This window comes from Nematolebias whitei, chromosome 17, assembly GCF_014905685.2.
Source record: "Nematolebias whitei isolate Nwh7 chromosome 17, NemWhi1, whole genome shotgun sequence".
Taxonomy (NCBI): Eukaryota; Metazoa; Chordata; class Actinopteri; order Cyprinodontiformes; family Rivulidae; genus Nematolebias; species Nematolebias whitei.
The window spans coordinates 10,179,861-10,202,327 of NC_056514.1; the positions used below are offsets into that span (position 1 = coordinate 10,179,861).

The following is a 22,467-nucleotide window of genomic DNA, read 5'->3' on the forward strand; positions in this document are numbered from 1 at the left end:
AAGGGTGGTGTTGGGCTTGGTTGAGAGGTAGAGCTGGGTGTCATCCACATAGCAGTGAAAATTAATTAAAAAAAATTTAAAGATGAGGCCAAGTGGAAGAAGATAAATGATAAACGGGAGAGGACCAAGAACAGAACCCTGCGGTACACCTGAACTGAACTGTGGAGGACTGTGACTTGAAGTTCTTGAGTTGGACAAAGTGCTGACAGTCAGAGAGATAAGATTGAAACCAATTTATAGCAATGCCAGAAAAACCAATGGAATGTAATCTATCGAGAAGAATATTGTTTGAATTGGTATCAAATCCTTCACTCAGGTCAAGGAGGATGAGAATTGACAAAAGTCCAGTCGGCAGCAACCAGGAGATCATTGGTGATTTTAATCAAAGCTGTCTCGGTGCTGTGGAGGGGCGGAAACATGACTGAAGTTCTTCAAACAGATTATTATCAGAAAGATGACTGTGAACCTGGGCTGCAGCTGTTGTTTTGAGTATTTTGGAAATAAAGAGTAGGTTAGAAATTGGTCTGAAATTATTTAAGTCAGTTGGATCAGCACCTGGTTTTTTAAGAAATGGAGTTATTGCAGCAGTTTTGAGTGATGGTGGGACAAAACCAGAAGAGAGAGATAAATGAATAATCTTAGTTATTAGAGTAGATAGAGAAGGTAGACAGGCTTTAACTAAGTGTGTAGGAAGTGGATCAAGCTGACAGGTTGAAGATTTGGATTTAGAGATGAGACTGCAAACTTCTGACGGAGAAGGAAGTTGAAAACTGGAGATAGGTGTCATAGTGGGGTTATAAGAAAGAAAACCAGAGGAAGTGGATTGCAATGTGGACCATTCCTGATGAATGGTGGCAATTTTAGCATTAAAAAAAGTCCATAAATTTGTTGGTGTACATGCGTAATGGAAGAGTATCTGGAGGTCGTAAAATGGTGTTAATAATGGTAAATGGACTGTACTTATACAGCGCCTTTCTATCTTATCCAGATACTCAAAGTGCTTTACACAACAATCATTTACTCATTTACTCATTCATACAGCACTCTACTAGATCTACAAAGTTAATTGAAAAAATCATTCTAAAGAGACTAATCGGTGCTTTATCACATTCATACACTGATGGGACACACATCTAAGGCAACAAGGGGTTCAGTGTTTTACCCAGGGACACTTCGGCATGTGACTGCTGATGGATTCGAACCCCCAACTCTTGCACCGGAGGACGACTGCTCTAACTACTCGGCCACAGCTGCCCTTATAATAATAATTATTATTATAATAATAATAATATATGGAGAAGTTGTGCAATATATAGTGATATATGTATAAACTTCTTCAATGTACATGTGCATGCCAGTGTTTCCCATAGGTTACCTTTACTTGCCTTGGAAAGGTGCTCATCTCTTCTGTGATGTTTATCGACTGGGGGCGGTATGTGTGAAGGAAACGGCTCAGTGTGAGGGAGACGGAGCGCAACCTCTGTAGCTTTTTAACTAGCGCGTCTTTATTGCATGCTGCTAGCTTAGCGTACGTCAGTGTCTGCAAGGACTTGTTGGGATTTGCAAGAAACATTTCTTTCAAAAACCACTCTTTGAAAGTGCCACGTCAAAATCCAATCCAGATGGCCGCCTCCTTCAATGTATGTATGTTAACCTTGTGGGCTGGATATCATAAAAATTCAATTCAATTCAAAAATACTTTATTAATCCCAAAGGGAAATTATTTGTTGTTGTAACTCGTGATCCTCATTTCATTAAGAGATGTTATAGATGCTGATGGCTGTAGGCAGGAAGGATCTCTTGTAAAGGTCCATCCCACAGTGGATCCCTCAACACCTACAATTGGCTGTCCGCAGCGATGAGGAGCTCGGCAGACTGCTGGGAGGAGTGGCCATCGCTCTGGGAGGAGTTCTGCCCGGCATTCAGGCGGTCCTACAGTCCAGGGGAACCGAGAGGCCAGCAGAGTCTGGGTGGACGGATCGGACGGCATCTGCAGCCAGTTTCTTAGGATCCACTGTGGGATGGATCTTTACAAGAGATCCTTCCTGTCTACAGCCATCAGCATCTATAACATCTCTTAATGAAATGAGGATAACGAGTTATAACAACAAAATAATTTCCCTTTGGGATTAATAAAGTATTTTTGAATTGAATTGAATTGAATTTGATCCTAAGAAACTGGCTGCAGATGCCGTCTGATCCATCCACCCAGACTCGCCTGGCCTCTCGGTTCCCCCGGGCTGTAGGGCTGCCCGAATTTCGAGCAGAACTCCTCCCAGAGCGATTGCCACTCCTCCCAGCAGTCTGCCGAGCTCCTCGTCACTGCAGACAGCCAACTGTATGTGCAGATGAACGATCCTGTCCTTCCACTGTCGTGAGCCATGTTTCCTGCTAGTTCCAGGATCTCAGTGGTCAGGCACTCGAGCACAGCTGGCAGGTGGATGAGAATGCGTCCACAGAATATCCTTTTCAATTCATTTGAGATTTGGGGCTGTAGTTGAGATATTATTTGAGCTTTTGAGATGTTAATCAGCTGCTGTTGATTGTAGAAAACTGCCTTGTTGCCATGGTTACGCATCATAACAAAACAAATGTCCAAAACTTAAAAAGATTCAGTAAAAATCCTTACAGCTGCACAGCATCGAATACCAGAGGAAACAATCATCCAAAAAATGTGACTTACATCCAGAAAAAGAGGAATTAAAGTTTCCAAAAGCAAAATCTCAGAATGAAAGTAACAGAGCTGCTCCAACATGCAGCCACCTTGAGCGGCGCAATTCTAGAACTCTTCTTCTAGAATTCTAAAAATAAGCAACGTGCTGACTTTTGTTTTAGTGTGTGGCTATGTATAAGGGGGTATAAAGGTCTCTGTTGCTCCCTCCAGTAACTCAAGAAAGACGAGCTCTTGTTAACTTTATTTAGTTGAACGTCTCATCTTTACTACCATCGTCAGACTGCTTTCGCCACAGTGGGAAAATCCTGTTCAACGATTTGTAGACATACAAGAGTATTTTGAACTGGATTTGAATGAACCGGTAGCCAGTACAGCGAGGCCAAAACTGGTGTAATGTGCTCTCTCTTGCCTGTACTGGTTAAAAATCGGGCTGCTGCATTCTTGACCAGTTGTAGTCGTGCAATGGAGGTCTGACTGATGCCAAACAGGAGCGAATTGCAGTAATCAAGCCTAGATGTAATGAATGCATGTATTACCGTCTCCAGGTTATTTTTGGACAATATGGGCTTCAGTTTAGACAGCTGCCTCAGTTGGAAGAAACATGATTTAACAATCATGTTTACATGGTTGTTAAGTTTTAGGGAAGGGTCCGTTGTCACTCCCAGATTAGTGACTCTTTGTTTTTCTGACAGGGATAGAGTGGAAAGGTCGATGCAGTGGTTTGTGATCGTGTCATTGGGAGGGAACAACATGACTTCAGACTTCTTTTCATTGAAACTTAAGAAGTTTAAAGCCGTCCAGTCCCTGATGTCGGCCAGGCAGTCGAGCAGAGGTTGAATACAGCATGTACCATTGTGTCTTAGGGGAAGTAAATTTGACAGTCATCGGCATAGAAGTGAAAGGGTATGTTGTGTTTCCGGAAAATAGCACTAAGTGGCAGCAGGTATAAAGAGAATAGGAGGGGACCCAGGATGGACCCCTGCGTAACCCCCTATTTAAGCTCTGTCTCTGTAGAACTGAAATCCTTGATAGAGACATAAAAGGATCTGTCAGCGAGGTAGGATCTGAACCAATTGAGGGCTGACCCTGTGATGCCCACCCACTGCTCCAACCTAGCAATGAGGATCACGTTTTCAAAATGTTTGTTAAAAAAAAAATTATCTTAAGAATTGCCTTTTTGTTTTTATTTTTTGTTACCTTGCATCTGGTGAGAAGCAAGAGCATTGATACATTTCAAGTATTTTTTTCTACTCTTTCTTCAGAACTAGTTTATAAGTGCAGATATACGTTTGGCAATCTGAACGATCTCTGATGTTTTTTATCTCCAGATTTGTGGACAGTGGCGAGATGTCAGAATCTTTCCCATACAGAACAAAAGCCCTGTTTGCGTTTGAAGACATTGATGGTGTTGACGTCTGCTTCTTTGGTATGCATGTTCAGGAGTATGGATCTGACTGCCCACAGCCCAACCAGAGGTAAACAAATCATCATATTACAAAGACAATCATTTTCACACACTTGTTTTTTTATTTATTTATAAAAAAAAGTATTTACATTGCATGGCCAAAAAAAAAGGTCACACATAGGGCTGGAGGCGATACCTCAATATTTTTAAAATATCAAGATAATTTTTTTTTTTTGCGATATAAGTTGAGGTATCTCGATATAATAATAATAACAATATTGTTTTATACTTGGAAATCCTGCCGTCTTCTTTCTCCCAGGCGGCCCCCCTCCTTCTACCTCCTCGAACACAAACACACAGCCCTCAACCGTGCTCCCCCTCCCCTTCCTGCTTCTCCAGGAGGTGGTCGGGCAGGAGGAGAGGAGACGTTTAGCAGAAGTAAACACAGAGCAGCTGAGCATGTGAAGCTACCAGCTCCGACAGACCTGACTCCTTTCTTGAAATAAACCACGGTTCAGAACTCATTTAGCCGTGATGTTCCTTTTAGAGGAACACAGAGAGGAAGCACCACATTAATAAATCAGCAGTTTATCATATCGCTAAAGATGCGGTCCTTAGCGACTAACAAGACGGCTAAAGCATTAGCATTATCAAGACACTCGAAGCTCTTTACACTACAGTCTGTGCCCTCATTTACCCATTCAAACAGCACTCTACTAGATCTCTACAAAGAATAATCAGTTCTTTATCACATTCATACACCAGTGGGACACACATCAGAGGCTATAAGCGGTTCAGTGTCTCACTTAGGAACACTTCAGCATGTGACTGCTGGTGTAATCGAACCCCCAACTCTCCCACTGGAGGACGACTGCTCTAACCACTCAACCACAGCTGCCCCCAGCTGAAGAGGATTATTATTTAATATATGTATCTAGTTTATTTTTTAGGCATTTATTTTGTACAGCTACAGCTGTTAATAAATGTGCCTGTGTGACAATTGGGACAAAACTTTGACTCAAATATATTTGTGTTATTACTTTATGGAAATAAAAAATATTGAGATATATATTGTATATTGCCATTTTTGTAAAAATATTGAGATATTAATTTTGGTTCTTATCGCCCAGCCCTAGTCACACACTAATATTTGGTTGGACCACCTTTATCTTTGATTCCAGCATGTATTCACTGTGTCATTGTTTTGATAAACTTCTGCACCATCACAAGATCTATTTGTGTTGTTATCAGTGTTGCATTAATTTTTCACCAAGATCTTTCATTGAGGACTAGGCACTAGGCATGATGGGTGCATCACTTCACTTGCCTCTCTTCTTACCCTGATGCGCCCATCACTCTGGAACAAGGTCAGTCTGGACTCATCAGACCACATGACCTTCTTCCATTGCTCCAGAGTCCAATATTTATGCTCCCTAGCAAATTGAAGCCTTTTGGTTAGCTTCACTGATTAATGGTTTTCTTAAGGCTACACAGCTGTTCAGTCCCAATTCCTTGAGTTCCCTTCACATTGTGCATGTGGAAATGTTCTTACTTTCACTATTAAACATAGCCCTGAGTGCTGCTGTTGTTTTTCTTCCATTTGATTTCACCAAACGTTTAAGTGAGCACCGATCATGATCATTCAGGATTTTTTTCCGGCCACATTTCTTCCTTGGAAGACGATGGGTCCCCACTATCCTTCCAGTTTTTAATGATGCGTTGGACAGTTCTTAACCCAATTTTAGTAGTTTCTTCAATCTCCTTAGATGTTTTCTCTGCTTGATGCCAATGATTTGGCCCTTCTCAAACAGACTGACATCTTTTCTACAACCACGTGATGTGTCTTTGACATGGTTGTTTAAGAAATGAGAAGCAACTCATTGCACCAGTTGGGGTTCAATAACTTGTTGCAGCTGAAAGATAATCACCCATGCAGTAATTATCCAACAGGAGGATCGTACCTGTTTGATTAGTTAAATCCAGGTGGCAACTTTTTTTTTTGGCCAGGCAGTGTGTATACTGGTATTATATATGTATCTATGTATATTAGGGGTTGAACAACTACATCATTTTTAAACTCGACATTAACATAATACTACTCACCCACTGGGAACCACTAGCAGCAACCTTCGCTGCTCATGAGTGGACGCTGGCGCGTTTTGCTGCCGCTGCTCGTCGGTAAACTTTAGACATTTTATTTCCTTTTCTGCAAATTTTTTAACCGTCTTGTGATCGCTAATCGACGGCTACTACATTTGCCTGCCTTCAATCCAGCTTTTACCACACTGTGATTGTGTGCTATCAAGTCAAGTGATATTGGCTTACCTGTCAAACACCGACCAGCTTCAGGCCCTCATTTGACTCCTTCGCCTCACGATGTGGATCAGTCATTTTTTCGCCTGGTTTCTACTTGTATGGACTCTCCTGTTACTCCTCACTGAACCTGTGGCAGCTCTACAATACTCCGCTGATGAACTTCTTCGGCTGCGTTGGCACCAGCCCAATCCTTCGCCGGTGATGCTGCGTCTCCACCCAGACATCGCTTTCCTGCCCCGCCGGAGATACATCCACCGTGGGTCTCGCCGGAACTTCCAGCTCGACAGGTCAAAACCCATCCACTCATTTTGGACCAACAACTGTCGAGCTCCCAGGAAAGCCATCCGGTCTTCAGATCGCAACATGTTAGCCAGCCTAGCCAGGTCAGCTAACCCATCTGCTAATTCCACGTCTGTCAACTTTGGTCTGCTCAACATCCGTTCTCTCACGGACAAAGGACATCACATCCAAGATCTCCTCACCGACCGTAAGCTTGACTTTCTCTGTTTGACCGAAACTTGGCAACAACCTCTGGACTTTTCACAACTCAATGACTCCACTCCACCTGGCTTTGTTTACATCTCTCAACCCCGCAGCTCCGGTCGCGGGGGTGGTCTCGCGATAATTCATCGCGAGAGTTGGAAGGTTTTGCCAATGAGTGTTCCTGAGGTCAGCTCTTTTGAGAGCGTTGTGTGTAAACTGTCTGGACCCACCCCCACCATCATTGCCACTGTTTATCGCCCCCCAAGACCTCACAAAGATTTTTTTTAATGAATTTTCTGCCTTTCTCTCTCAACTGTCTGCCATGTCACCTAATATTATTTTATTGGGAGATTTTAATATCCATATTGACAATCTTAACCTTTCCCTCACCAATGATTTCTTATCCTGCCTGGAGAGTTCTGGATTAAATCAGCATGTTGATTTTTCCACCCATATTAAAGGACATACACTGGACTTGATTTGTTGTTCTGGACTTCCACCTGTTGACTGCAAATCCAATGAACTCACCTTTTCTGACTATTTTTTCCTTTCATTCCATATTCCTCTGTGTGTTTCATCAACCAAGACAGCCCAGCTCATCTCGTTCACTAATATTAAAGACATCAATTTGGATTCCCTTTCCACTGATATTTCCTCCACTCTGATCCCTGATCATCTTCTGACTCCGGATCAACTCACTGTTCAATACAATCATCACTTAACCCATATTCTCAACTCCCTTGCTCCTGTTAAAACTCGATCTGTTACCTTTACTCATTCTGCCCCCTGGTTTACTTCTGAACTTTGGACCATCAAAGCCAAATGTAGTCAACTTGAACGACTCTATAAAAAATCCGGTCTTACCATCCACAGGGACATGTACATTTCTCATACATCACACTACAAGAACTTGATCTCACTAACTAAACATTCTTATTACTCTGGCCTCATTTCTTCTAACAAAGGTAACACAAAGGTCCTGTTTTCATTGCTCAACAATACTTTTCACCCCGCTGACTCTCTTCCCTCTCACTTCTACTCAGACAACACATGTAATTCTCTCATGTTCTTTTTTAACGATAAAATCAGTCAAATTCATCAGCAACTTTGTCCTGTCTCTCCTCTTTCTCCCTCCTCTGAACCTTATCCGCCTAGTCAACCTTTTTCTGTCTTTCAGCTTCCTCCTGCCCCTGAAATAGCTGAACTTATCCATAAATCCAAGCCTTCTACATGCTCACTGGATCCTCTCCCTACAGCGCTTGTTAATTCTTGCATTTTGTCACTTCTTCCGTTCATTTCTGCCATCATTCACTCTTCTCTTTCCTCTGGAACTGTCCCAGTTATTTTCAAAACTGCAGTTATCACCCCAATCCTTAAAAAACCTGGATTGGATCCCAATACTTTCAATTATCTCCGTCCTATTTCTAACCTTCCATTCATCTCCAAAATTCTGGAAAAAACAGTCGCCTCTCAACTCCACCTTCATTTAACCGATAACAGTCTATATGAACAGTTCCAGTCTGGTTTCCGTCCCGGTCATAGCACAGAATCTGCTCTCCTCACTATCACCAACTCTCTTCTCATAGCAGCAGATTCTGGATTACTTTCTCTCCTCATCCTCCTCGATCTCAGTGTGGCTTTTGATACCATCCCCCACAACATCCTCCTCCACAGACTTTCATCCATTGGCATCACCCACACACCCCTCGCTTGGTTTCAGTCATATCTCTCTGGCTGCACTCAGTTCATCCAACTGAAATCATTCAGATCCCATTCCTCTCCTGTGACTTCAGGTGTGCCCCAAGGCTCTGTCCTGGGGCCCCTTCTTTTCATCATCTACCTTCTCCCCCTTGGTAATATCTTTCGTAAATTTAACATCCATTTCCACTGTTTTGCCGATGACACCCAGCTCTTTTTATCCACTGCACATAACTCTTCACTTCCTCCCTCCTCCCTCACTTCCTGCTTAGCTGAAATTAAATCCTGGTTCACGTCTAACTTCCTGAAATTAAACGGCAATAAAACAGTTTCTACTCATTGGCACTAAATCTACCTTATCTAAAGTTAACAGTTTCTCACTCACCATCGACAACTCCTTAGTTTCTCCCTCCCCTCACGTCAAGAGTCTGGGTGTCATTCTTGACAGCACTCTCTCTTTCCACTCTCACATCAATAGTATTACCCGGTCTGCATATTTCCACCTTCGAAATATCAACCGTCTCCGTCCATCCCTCTCTCCACACTCTGCTTCCATCCTGGTCCACAGTCTGGTCATTTCTCGAATCAATTACTGTAACTCTCTCCTCTTTGGTCTGCCTCACAAATTAATCCGTAAGCTTCAAATGGTTCAAAATTCAGCTGCCCGCATCGTCACCAAAACCCCCTCATTTAACCACATCACCCCAGTTTTACAGCAACTTCACTGGCTTCCAGTCACATTCAGAATTCAATTTAAAATCTTGTTGTTCACTTTCAAAGCTATCCACAACCTCGCCCCTCCTTACCTGTTAGATCTCCTGCACATTACCACCCATACACGCTCCCTTCGTTCTTCCACTTCCATCCACCTTAACGTGCCTCTTGTCCGCCTCAGCACCATGGGACACAGAGCCTTTTCTCACTCTGCTCCCCAGCTCTGGAATGCTCTTCCCCCGGACATCCGTAACATTGACTGCCTTCTGACCTTCAAATCAAAACTCAAAACTCATCTGTTCAAGCTAGCCTTTTCACTTTAACTGTTATTTTTAAATGTTATTTTCTTTTTGGTTTAGTGTTTTTAATAGTTGTTTTATATTGTTTAGTACTGTGTTTTTAGTGCTGTGAAGTGTCCTTGGGTGTTTTGAAAGGCGCTGACAAATAAAATGCATTATTATTATTATTACTCGAGTAGAACTCGAGTAGTTGATGATATCATAGGATCTCAAGATGGAAAAAAATAAAATAATAAAAACGCCAAAAAACGTAATTTATTATTTACAAAAAAAGACCAACAAAACTTTGGGAGCGTGTATTATGCTACCATTTATCATACTGCAAATAAGTCACAGGAAAACAAAAACTATTAGTTATTATTAAGCTGCAAAAGTGAAAGAAACGTGAAACGTAAAACACGAAACTAAAAACAGTGGGACGGACGACAACCCCACACCACCGCCAGCTGTGGTGCGCATTAGGTTAAGTTTTAGATATTATGTTTATAGATTTTTTATAGGTTTAGAAATTAATATTTTTTGCTTTTAGTTTGTGAAACAAGATCAGAAGGAAGCTGGTTCTGGTTCGGTCATTAGACCTGGTGTTACACCATATTCTGTGACCTGCAACAGTGCATGCAACACCACCCCCTACGGTCACAATAGACAGTAGTCACAGAATATGGTATAACACCGGTTCGCAACAAGCTCCAAACAGTCAGGAAGTTGATTCATTTTCTGTTTCCTTACAGTAGTTGAACCAGAAGATTCATCTTTAGTGAAATATTTCCATACCGTTGATGCATTTCTACCAGTTTGCCAAGACTGGGCCTGCTCCACTCCATCCGTCTGCTGGGAGGAATCCATTTGGTAGCTTCTACTAGTAGCCCGGTGCGGATCATGTGACAAGTGACGCAATGACGTAACTGCGACATAATGACTTCACAGCGAATACTCGATGTGACATTGAAAAACTCTATAGATGTCCTATGAATCGACCTGTCGATTACTCGAGTAGTATGTTAAAGCCCTAATGTGTATGTATATATGTATGTGGGGGTCGAGATGAGGTAGAGGCAGGGCAGCCGACTTGGGACCCGAAAGTTCCGGGTTCGATCCCTACTCATTGCACATCTCGTGGTGTCTCTGAACAGGACACCCTATCCCCAATTGCTCCTGGGGCGCATTCAATAGCTGCCCACTGCTCCACCTGGGAGTGGATGGGTTAAATGCAGAGAGACAATTTCGGCATTGTATGGAAACATACATTGATGACAACACATTAATAGAGTGTGTGTGTGTGTGTGTGTGTGTCTGTGTGTGTGTGTGTGTGTGTGTGTGTGTGTTTGCGCGCACACATATATACATACATATACACACACACAGTACATATTAGGAGTGTGAGATTATCGTAAGGCTTCTGAAGTTCAAAACTGTCAGGCAAAGCCAAAAAAAAAGAAATAAGATATTGGGTTTGTTTCTCTTAAACCGTCTAGCTCATCTCATCTTGCTTAATCTCTAGACTCGATATTGTGAAACCTAGTATTGTTTTGTCTAGTCTACCCAGTAATGCATCTTGTCTCGTGAACCCAACATTGTCACATTGCTGGCATAAAGCCAATATCACATCTTGTGCCGTGAGCACAGTATCCTGTCATCTCATCGGCAGAAGCTTTATATTTTAGTACATGAACCCATTATTGGGTCTGTGTGTTGTGAGATGAGTTTCATGTGTGCATTAGAGGATGACACAGGAGTGGATTTTCACTCCTGTCCTGTCCTGGTCCCACAGAAAAAATCTTGTCCTGTCCCAATCCTGGTCCAGAGTAAAGAAAATTAATCCTGTCCTGTCCCACTTGTCAAGGAAGCCGATGTGCGGAGTTCAGCCTGCTCCTAAGACGAACATGTCTTGGCATGCCCCGCTTCAAAGCCTCGGAGTCCGAGATAATGAAAACCATGTGTGGAGAAGCATATACACTTACACACCACATAAACACACATGTATATGACACAGACTTACACAACTACACAAACACACACGCAGGCAGAGAGGAGCAGAAAGATGTCTTTTCTTTTTAATAAAAATGGCCAATTTTCAAATGAATGAGAAAAATGTGTTTATAATAATCAATAGACAAGTAGATAATCAACTAAAACTTTGTGATTTGGGATATAAACTTTGTGATTTAAGAATGTATTCTGTTTAAACTTGTTCATGATGTTGAAAATTGAAGGAAGGATCCCGTGTATTCACGAATGTTCTAGAAGAAAGGTATGAGTGGAAAAAGTTACACAAGCAGAGGTATTACGCACTGATAAGCCCTAGAAACAGCTCTGAGCAAATCAGAACAATACAACTCAAGAATGACTAAGCAAAATTGAACAAAGTACACCCAGATTTTAATATGCATGAGGAGTGACTGGCAAAACCTCATAGAGGCCTGTAAATTCAGACCTAAATCCAACCCAGAAGGGGTTGGGTTTGCCCGATGGCATGATCGGTCTGGAGATGTCAGTCAAAATCTCAGGCTATATAAACAGATGTTTCTGTGAAAACTCCGCTGTTTGGGGACCACTATTCGTGTAAGGAGGCAACGAACGGGACCTGCGAGGATCACGAGACGATTGTGGATTAATAGGACAAGTTGGACTGTCTCAGCTGAAGAAGAACAAGGGTGAAATCCGTTGGAATATGCTTCTTTTGGAACTATTTACCTACCCTCAGCCTGGATTATTCCTAAATCCTTTTCTTCAAATTCAGACCAGACCGAGGACCAGAAACGACCCGCATCCAAGAGGGATGGGGAAATTTGCCTCTTGCTATGATCAATGAAATGGTAAGAGGACAATTCTCAAACTTAGTCCTTAATAAAACCTTATTTCAAATTAAAGCAGCAGTGCATGAATTGACGAGCAGAAAAATCAATTATATTATAAATATGGTTGCTCAGAGTTGCAGAAGGGTCATCCTTGCAGTGAGAAATAATGTGTTGGGTCAGGTAGAGACAGTAGGTAAACTGTGTGGGTACTTGTGTTCCTGAGTGAGACAGGGCGTGGCCGGACGGACTAAAAGACGTCCGAGGCCGAGCAGAGACGAGTCCAAGGGCCAGCCTCAAGCCCGTCCACAGGGACGGAAATCTACTTTGCCCAGGAAAGGTCAACAACTGGAAAGGGACTAAGGAGTGAATATTATTCGTCATGTAATCTCTTTGTAATCGAATGTAATCATTATTGTGCATACCGCTGTTCCCCTGCAAAAATGATTGATTAAAGCAAAGCAAAACGTAAAATTCTGGATTCTTATTTCAACACCCCTTTGTTCTTGGAAGTGGAAAACTTGGTTCAGAGAAACAACAGAAGCACGGGAGGTTTTAAACGGTTTTATTAGCTTTTGATTATAAAACAACATCCAAGAGTCTTGTGTCTAGACTCTAAACAAAGCCAGATCGATTAACAATTGCAACACTAAATCAGGAGATGAGCTACCGTTAACTTGCGCTTCCTTGTCTGCTAAACGTCCCCACTCCTGCTGCTAGGTCGGGCGAGGCACGAGGTGAGACTTTGGGTGTGGTGCAAGGATCAGAGGTAGTTAACAGTCTGGGTGAATCATCTCAACACAGCCTTGAACTAGACTGTCCTGGAAAATCAGCTGCAGGTAATACCTGAGTCTCAGGATTAGTTTTAGCCCCCTTAGAGGGAAAAGGCTGCGGTGAGGGCGTGGCACGTGTCCTGTGCCTATTTCACTCGGGAAAGTGAGACACACTCCTGGTAACATGACTCCTGCCCCTGTCCTGCTCCTGTTCAGAATCACTCCCACTCCTGTCCTGCTCCTGTTTTTCATTTAATTTTTAGGAAATGCGTTGAATTTGATTTGATCTTCTACCTTTTCCTGTTTAAATTTCTTTGTGTTGTGCAGTTTTATTTCAAAAGATATGGCAACAGGAACAGTTCATCTGTGGTGAAATAGAGACATTTATTTCCTTAATCCAAACAAAAACCTTCACTAAATATCATAAAACAAATAATACATGGCCTGTAGTCCATATAATTTTTCTACGGAGGATCAGCTGCTGAGTCCCTGTTTCTAGCTGTTTTGAAGGTCAGTTACAGTAAAAACTAAAAAATCAAAACCAGTACATGGGTCATACCATGTCTACCTTAGATGAATGAATACAAACATAACAAGTTGCATTTTACTAATTTATTGAGCAATTGTTTCCTTTAAACAGTGACATTACTGTCATGTTTTAAATTGTTTAAATAAACAAACAAAAAAAGAAAAATAATGTACCAAGCAAGAGGACAAATAAAAATGTTTAAAGGCATTATTATACATTGGATGACGTCCTCAAGAAGTTCAGTCTATGTGGTCGTTTGGGTGAAGCATGATGTCGTGCATCTTACCAGACTTCAGAGCATCATTTACAGACTGGATCATTGCAGGTCTGGTGTTCCACCTCATCTCTCCACAGCTTGACCAGTCCAGAGCCTTGTGTAACCTAAAAGTGAAAGAAGACAGTGCACGAGTCAAAATAGGGTTACCGTGACTACAAATTACAATTTGTTGGCCTTTCTTTTGGAAAAAAATATTTTATCAAAAACAAGAGATTTACAATTGAAATTAAGTCAAGAAAATGTGACATTTGCAATTATAAATTACAGAAGCTCAATTTTTCTTTATTTATTTCACTTATCATATTTTATAATTATTTAATCAGCCTCACCAGGCAGAGATTACAAGATTTTATGTATCTTACCTGCTCTTTTGAAGTGTGTGACAAGGGTCTTTGTGTCCAAAGCTGTTTAACAGCTTGCTTCCAGAGCTAACAGCTTCCTGTGTTAGGTAGAAAAATTAAATTAAAGACAAACAAAAAGCTTAGTGCTACTTGTTGTGCCATGCTTTATAAAACAGTTATTGGATAAAGTATTTACTTATGTAGGTAAACATAAATGTTTTAAACCTGTTAAAATACACCAGAATGCAGGAAATAGCAGCTACTTTATTTAAAAAGTTATGGGGGAGGACCCACAGACCTCACACCAATATGTCCCCCTTACAATAACAGTTATTATAATATATATGTAACCAGCCTTTCATATAAAAACTGGGATATTTTTACTGGAGAATGCGTGCACTTTAACCAGGAAGAGTTCGGTTTATTTCATTTTATTTTTTACATTACAAACAGCAACAGATAATGAAGATTTTAACCTAAAAACCCACATAACAAAACAGAACATAATTTTTAAATTAAAAGGGACATGGTGGAGAAAAATGCGCTGATTGAGTCTGTTCCTTTACTGACGGTAAACAAAGTCCGACTCCCCGCAGCTCCTGCAGCTGAGGCTAAAGTTTAAAGCAGCACAGCACCAACACACAACTCTCATGAAGTTCAGGGTTATTTGACACTTTCCTGCCTGTTCTGTGAGTTTAATAGACAGACAGTTACTTCTTACCTTGCTTTCAGACTCGGTACCGCTTCGCTCGCTGCTCCTCCCCCTCTTGGTGAAAAGCTACAGCTCGAACACTTGACTCCTGGGAAATGTAGTTCTTTTGAGTTGTGTTAAAGTGAAGGCTTACTGAAAGAAAACTACAAAATAGCTGCACCCGTGTTTTTTTGTTTTTGTTTGTTTGTTTGTTTTTGTTTGTTTCATTTTCATTTTTGGTTATTGGTTGGTTCCCGCTCCTGTCTACTCCCGTTAGCTTTCAGTCCGGTCACGTCCCGGTCACGTGAGTTATAATGAGGTTGACTCCGGTCCCGCCGGAATCCGGACGGAATCACGTGACCGGCTACCAAAAAAATGTCATTGTCTAGTGTGCATACATGAGTATACATATAAAGTTATAAATTATGTGGTTTCCATTCTTTTCAGGCGAGTTTACATTTCCTACCTGGACAGCATCCACTTCTTTCGTCCTCGCGCTTTAAGAACAGCAGTTTACCATGAAATCCTCATCGGATACTTGGAGTATGTCAAGAAATTAGGGTAAGTGCTGTAAACACATTAATTATTGCTTGTTTTAGGTTTGGATATAGTTTTAAGTATATAAATGTTAATTTCATTCATATTGTTTTGAAAAAAAAAGTTGTATGTTTTTCCTTTTGTGTTCTTAGTTACACCACTGGACACATCTGGGCCTGCCCACCTAGTGAGGGTGATGACTACATCTTCCACTGCCACCCGGTAGATCAGAAAATCCCAAAGCCCAAACGTCTTCAGGAGTGGTACAAGAAGATGTTGGACAAAGCTGTGGCAGAGAGGATAGTCCACGACTACAAGGTACACAGAATATGGCTGGTTTGTTTCACATTTTGAAAACATGGTTATCTAGACTATATCTGGTTTTATGGATTTTAAGATGATGTGATATCTTCATTGTGCACATGCTCACAATGAGTCAGGTTTGGGCAAAAGGTACTCTTTTCTGTTTTTGCACAAAAAGGATATCTTCAAGCAAGCGACGGAGGATCGTTTAACCAGTGCCAAGGAGTTGCCTTACTTTGAGGGCGACTTCTGGCCCAATGTGCTGGAGGAGAGCATTAAAGAGCTCGAGCAAGAGGAGGAGGAGAGGAAAAGGGAGGAGAACAGCACTTCCAATGAGAGTATTGACGTACGACTCATCACAGATTCAGACCTCTGATTCAGTACTTTTTGTTTCTGTAAAGAAAGGTTAAAAATGTTGATGACCAGTTTCTGCTTTTATCTGCAGGACACAAAAAGTGACAGCAAAAATGCAAAGAAGAAGAACAACAAAAAGACGAGTAAGAACAAGAGCAGCTTGAGCCGATCTAATAAGAAGAAGCCGGGGATGCCCAACGTCTCCAATGACCTTTCACAAAAACTTTATGCTACCATGGAAAAACACAAAGAGGTAGGAGGGAAAGAAAACCACTGTACAATTCAAACATCTGTTCAAGCTGGACAACTGCTCAAATATTTTCACTTTGACAACAACAAAACACTTATTTAAAGGTTTGGTAAATATTCCTTCTTTATCCTTTTCTAGGTGTTCTTTGTGATCCGGCTTATAGCTGGCCCCATGGCAAACACCTTGCCCCCCATTGTAGACCCAGATCCCCTGATGGCATGTGACCTTATGGATGGCCGCGATGCTTTCCTCACACTAGCCCGAGATAAACATCTGGAGTTCAGTTCACTAAGAAGGGCTATGTGGAGCTCCACGTGCATGCTGGTGGAGCTGCATAACCAAAGTCAGGATCGTTTCGTTTACACTTGCAATGAATGCAAGCACCACGTGGAGACTCGCTTCCACTGTACCGTTTGTGAGGTGAGTTCGTCTTTTCTGCAGCTGAGCTGTAATAAACAAAACCAGCCTGTGCTTTTAAATCGTCCTCATATTGTTATTGTGTCATTTCTTCCATCTCCTCCAGGATTATGACCTCTGCATCACATGCTACAACACTAAAGGCCATGAGCATAAGATGGAGAAGCTTGGCCTTGGCTTGGATGATGAAAATAGCAACCAGGCTACTGCAACCACTCAGAGCCCAGGGGATTCACGCCGTCTCAGCATCCAGCGCTGCATCCAGTCTCTTGTCCACGCGTGCCAGTGTCGAAATGCAAACTGTTCCTTGCCGTCTTGCCAGAAGATGAAACGTGTTGTTCAACATACGAAAGGCTGCAAGAGAAAAACCAACGGTGGCTGTCCCATCTGCAAGCAGCTCATCGCTCTGTGCTGTTACCATGCTAAGCACTGTCAGGAGAACAAGTGTCCGGTTCCGTTCTGCCTGAACATCAAGCACAAGCTCCGGCAGCAGCAGCTGCAGCACCGGTTGCAGCAGGCCCAGATGCTTCGGAGGAGAATGGCCAGCATGCAGAGAGTAGGCCAGCCCGCTCCAGGAGGACCACCTGGAGGAAATGGCCTCCCCTCCCCAGGAGGCAACGGAGCCACTGGTCCATCCACCCCCACATCTTCTGGTACGCAACCCCCCACCCCACAGACACCTACCCAGGGTAACATGTCGGCCCTTTCTCAGCTGCAGGGAGTAGGGATGGGTGGAATGGGAACTCCAGGCCAGCAGCAGCAGGTTCAGCAGCAAACTGGTCCTGTTCCCCCCCAACACCATCTTCATCAGTCTGTGGTTGGATCGGGGATGATGGGTTCTCCTCAGCATCAGATGGTGTCCCCCCTCCAGCAGCAGGCTCCCAATGTCCAGCAGCACCAGCAACTTCCTGGTGGTCTGCCTCCTTACAATCACAGACCACCTGGAGCATCTCCTCCCTACCACTCACTGGGAAAACCTGGTCTGGGTCCAGCCACGCCGCCCCACCAACAGCCTAACCAGGGACAGACTTCCATGTCTGCACTGGGCCAGCAGCAAGGGCCCCCACCAGCTGCTGTGGAGACAGCCCTGCAGATCCAACGCCTGGCAGAGACTCAAGCACAGAGGCGTTGCTTGGGACAGGGTGGTATGATGCCCCCACATTCTCACCATCAGAGCAGCCAACCTCAGATAGGACTGCCCCACGTTGGGCCCCAGGGCATGCCCCCCCAGGCTCAGGCTGTTGGAAGGACTCTTTTGGACTCTCAGCAACAGGGATTACTGGGAATGCAGCAGGGTGGCCCTCAGTCCCAGCTGCCCCCTCAGGTTCAGCAGCAACTTCAGCCGGTGAACGGGGGTCCGCTGCAGCCAACAAATCAACAGTGGGGGGCCGGGGGTCCAACCATGAACCCACAGCAAAGGACAGGGTTGGTGGGTCCCATAGCCCCACAGCAGCAGCCAGCAGTTGCCCAACAGCAACAACCAATGAATCCTCAACAGGTGCAACCAGGACCACGTGGGTTAATGCAAGCCTTGGGGGTGTCAGTGGGGGCAACGGGGGCAGCAGGATCAGGAAATTTACCCCAGGGGGCGTTACAGGAGCTGCTGCGAACACTGCGCTCTCCAAGCTCACCTCTACAGCAGGAACAAGTCCTGAACATTCTGCGCTCCAATCCCACCCTCATGGCTGCGTTCATCCGGCAGAGAGCTGCCAGGTATCAGGGGGGTCCTAGAGGACCCCCGCCTACAGGACCTGGAGGTGTGCGTTTTCCAGGAGCTTCTGGAGGGTTACCTGGCATGGGGGGGCCTGGAGCCAATCAGCTCACCAATGTTGACGGTCAGCAGCAGGTTAACGTAAACCCCGCGGTTCAGCCGGGGATGAGTCTAGGTCAGGGGGGAGGAGGGGGAGGAAACATGGCCACCATGGCTCAGCTGCAGCAGCTGCAACAGCTGCAGCAACGTCCCATGTTGCCTGTGAATCTTCAGCAGCAGCAAATGGCTGCGTTGCAGCAACAGCAACAGGGAGCGATGCAGATGGGGCAACAAAGCAACATGAGTCCGCAACTCCGAGAGCTGTTTCTGAGGCGACACCTGCCCCCACAGCAGGTGGGGGTTCACGGGCAGTTCCAGCAGCAGCAGCAGGGACAGCAGAGCTTCTTGCAGCCAGGCCAAGGACAGCCGGGGATACCCGCCCCCTCCCAACCTGCAGGAGGAGCTCAACAGCAGCGAGGAGGACCACAGGGGGGGGTGGGACAGATTGGTCAGCAGCAAGGATACCCTAACTCCATGCAGCAAGTAGCTGCAGCACTTCAGCAGAGGTTCCCACATCCACTGGGGGGTCATCAGGGACCAGATGCAGGAGGTGGTGCTGGAGGAGCCCAACTCCAGCCTGGCCCAGGTGGACCAGGGTCTGTGCAACAGCAAGGTGGGGGTGTTGGTGGGCCCCCCATGCCACAGCCGTCTCCAAGTATGGTTCACCAGAACATCCATCAGAGACTTCTACATCAGCAGCACCTCGGGGGGGGCTCTCCCGCCCATCACAATAGTCCTATGAGTCCCCAACAACAGATGGCTCAGTCCCCCCACCTCCAAGGACAAGGAGGACTGGGTCCAGGGGGGTCGTTGGGCAGGTCTCCCCAGCCCTCCCCAAGGCCACAGTCGCAGCCCCCGCACTCCAGTCCGTCCCCACGCATGCAGCCCCAGCCCTCCCCTCATCGCATTTCCCCACAGACCCAAACTGGATCACCACACACAGGCCACCTGGGTCAGCACCACCCCTCGATGGTCCCCCCCCAGCCCCCAGCAGCCCAGCAGCAGCAAGCAGTTACGTCTGTAGACCCCAGTCCGTTCAGCTCCGACCAGAACTCTATCATGTCCCAGCTGAGCGGGATGACTGGGATGCATGCAGGACAGGGGGGCCAGTCGGACATGTTGGGGGACGAGTAACAGCGGGGGGGGGGACCCGACTTTTACAAGTTATTTTTACTGAAAGCTTTTAGTGATGTCACAGACTGATCTTCATCATTGCAGTCAGTGAATTCACACCATGGTAAGTTATTACTGGGAATATATACTTTATATATTTTTGCCAATTGTACAAAAAGGCAGAAGGGCAGCGTTTTCTCATGGAGATATTTCTTCCTTAAATATATAAAAATATTTTTGAGGACAGAGTTTTGCCTTTTTAATGAAGATTTTTAGAATTTCAAGTGTGGCTGAAAATGAAAGTGAGTTGATCCAAACGTGCTTTTTTTATTTAGTCCGTTTTATTTTCCATCATGATTGTATTTGTTTTATTTTGTTGCCTGAATGAATCTTAAACAAGCCTCAACATATCTTCCTTTACAGATGGTCTCCTGAACATGTTTCACACATCTGAACATTTTAACAATATTGTATTTAAATTGTTTTGATGGGGGGGGGGGGGTTAAACCCAGTTTTAGTAGAATTATCTTGGGGTTTTGTTTGTGTGTGTTTTAAAGGTTGGAGTTGAACCTGAACAGTGTTTATTGGGTCAATTTTGTAAAACGGATCCACTTTTCTTGAAAAATGCTAATTTATCCTCTCTGACCCCCCCCCCACCACCACCACCACCACCACCACTAAAGACTGTAAAGAGATAAAATGTAAATGCCTGATCTGTAGATTGCGTGTTTGAAAAAGGTTCAGCAGAAAAAATTCAATTTTCCAGCCTGTCCTGACTCAAACTAAAATTCTTTTGTTCATTACTGCCTCTCAGCCACTGTTTAATTTAATGTTTGTTTTGTACAAATTAGAAAACTTGGATACTGTTTTTGTAAAGAAGTTTTAAAGAGTATGTACATACTTTATGATCTGTCCCCACTTTGGATTGAGCGTGTCTGTGTAAAGCTACAGAAGTGCTGCAGAGCTGCTGTACAGTATTGAGTTGTATTTTATTTTCATGTACAAGTAGGGTGCGTTGGGGCGGGGGGGGGGGGTCATAGGTCACAAGCACCAATGCGCCTTTTTTGTGTATTTTTGATGAGGTTTTAAAGGGGGGGGGGGAGAAGTGGGGGTTTGCAACAAATCAGCCACCTTAACAGTCTCAAACTTTAGACTCAAAACCTGCACAGAACAGAGCCAAAACAAAGAAGACTCAGAAGATTTGGTTATTTAGCTTTTCCTAGAGACGACTGAAGACGAGATTAATACGGTCACTATTTCTTTTTATTTTTTTTATTTTGTCTTTAGAGTAGTTCAACTGGCCGGACGTCGGGGAGGGAACACATCAAAACCAGGTTGCAATATATCTTGAGACTTATTTTATTAAAAAAAAAAAAAAGGAGAAACTTGTCTTTTATAAATAGATATATTATTTAATTTTATTTTTTGGAAATAAAACTTGAAGCTACAGGAATAATTAGATAAAATGTTTTTGTTTTGTATTAAAGATGCTGTGGTGATGCAGACGGTTCATCCTTCACATGACATGTTTTCTGTACATGAATATAGTTGTAAACATACTGAATCACTGTACAAACTGCTGGCAACTGAACAAAACCTTTTTATTTCCTAAACTGGAAATAAACTATTTAAATATTTACTATTCAGATGGAATTTCTGACCACTTTTCTTTTTGTTTTTCTTGTTAACTATTTTTGTGCTTGTTCAGAAAAAGCAAAAATAACTTGCTCCATTTTTTCTTTTCTTTTTTTTTTCCCCCATTTTTTTCTAATGTTTTTATTTTTTTTATTTTGGTGGTCTGATTGTTTTTGCCAATAAATTAATTGTACAATAAAAGTACGTTTGTACCACTGGGAAAATAACTAGCTTTTTATTTATTTATTTATTACCCATGTTTCAGAATCAGTATAAACTTTATTGGCCTTGCACCGAGATACAACGCGAATATGTACGTACAGTCGTCCGAAAGATGGGCGGAGTGCACGAAGCTGCAACTATAGAAAGCGCGGCCTTCTTATCCTTATCAGATAATAATCTTAGATAGGAAAATGGGGAGAAACATGAGGGTAGATAGTGGTATTACAAAAAAAAGATCTTTCACATCTTGTCTATCAGGACACGATTTGAGACATAAAAAAAAAATACCAGCAAGCACAATTAAAACATGATTACATTTGCATTTGACATCAAGGTGTTGTGATTTGTCCATGAGCGTTATTTTTTTTCAATATCAGCCACAGTTTCTGAAGATGTTTCAGCCAGCAGTTCTGATAAGCTTGCACAGAAAGTTGGGGGGGGGGGGGGGGGGGGAGGCGTTAGATGAAGCTTTTGTCCTTGGTTACTCATGACCCAGGAGAAATTTGATAGTCGGCCCGTCTCCTAGGCCGTCAGGGAGTCAGATTTAGATAAGCTTGATTCTTGTTTTTCTTCAGACAGAGATTACTTTCTTTTCAGCTTTGAGTCCATCTGGGCGTTCTGGTACTGAAAATGCCTAATTGTGGGATTCCATTCCACTGATCCATGCTATGAGTCTCCTTCAAAGTCAAACCCACCACGCTGACGAGTCCCAGAAGCCGCAGGTGGCCTGCGATTCTCATAAATCGCCTCCACCTTACGGTTAAGCTCGTAAACCAGATGATTTAAATCTAAAAAAGTTAAATCTGGTCCTCTGGACATTCAAAAAAACAA

The 22,467-nt window shown here is 43.4% G+C and overlaps 1 protein-coding gene across 1 annotated transcript in view; it reads left to right on the forward strand.

Moving 5' to 3' along the window:
• LOC119423384 (histone acetyltransferase p300) overlaps nt 1-19,976 on the forward strand; it is a 212,564-nt gene extending 192,588 nt beyond the window's left edge. Inside the window, exons 25-31 of the mRNA XM_037690769.1 lie at nt 4,003-4,149; nt 15,443-15,556; nt 15,685-15,850; nt 16,014-16,181; nt 16,281-16,442; nt 16,578-16,859; nt 16,963-19,976. Of these exons, the coding sequence (XP_037546697.1) occupies nt 4,003-4,149; nt 15,443-15,556; nt 15,685-15,850; nt 16,014-16,181; nt 16,281-16,442; nt 16,578-16,859; nt 16,963-19,800 (3,877 nt within the window). The 3' untranslated portion in view covers nt 19,801-19,976. The remainder of the gene's footprint in view (nt 1-4,002; nt 4,150-15,442; nt 15,557-15,684; nt 15,851-16,013; nt 16,182-16,280; nt 16,443-16,577; nt 16,860-16,962) is intronic.
• Nucleotides 19,977-22,467: the final 2,491 nt, after the last annotated feature.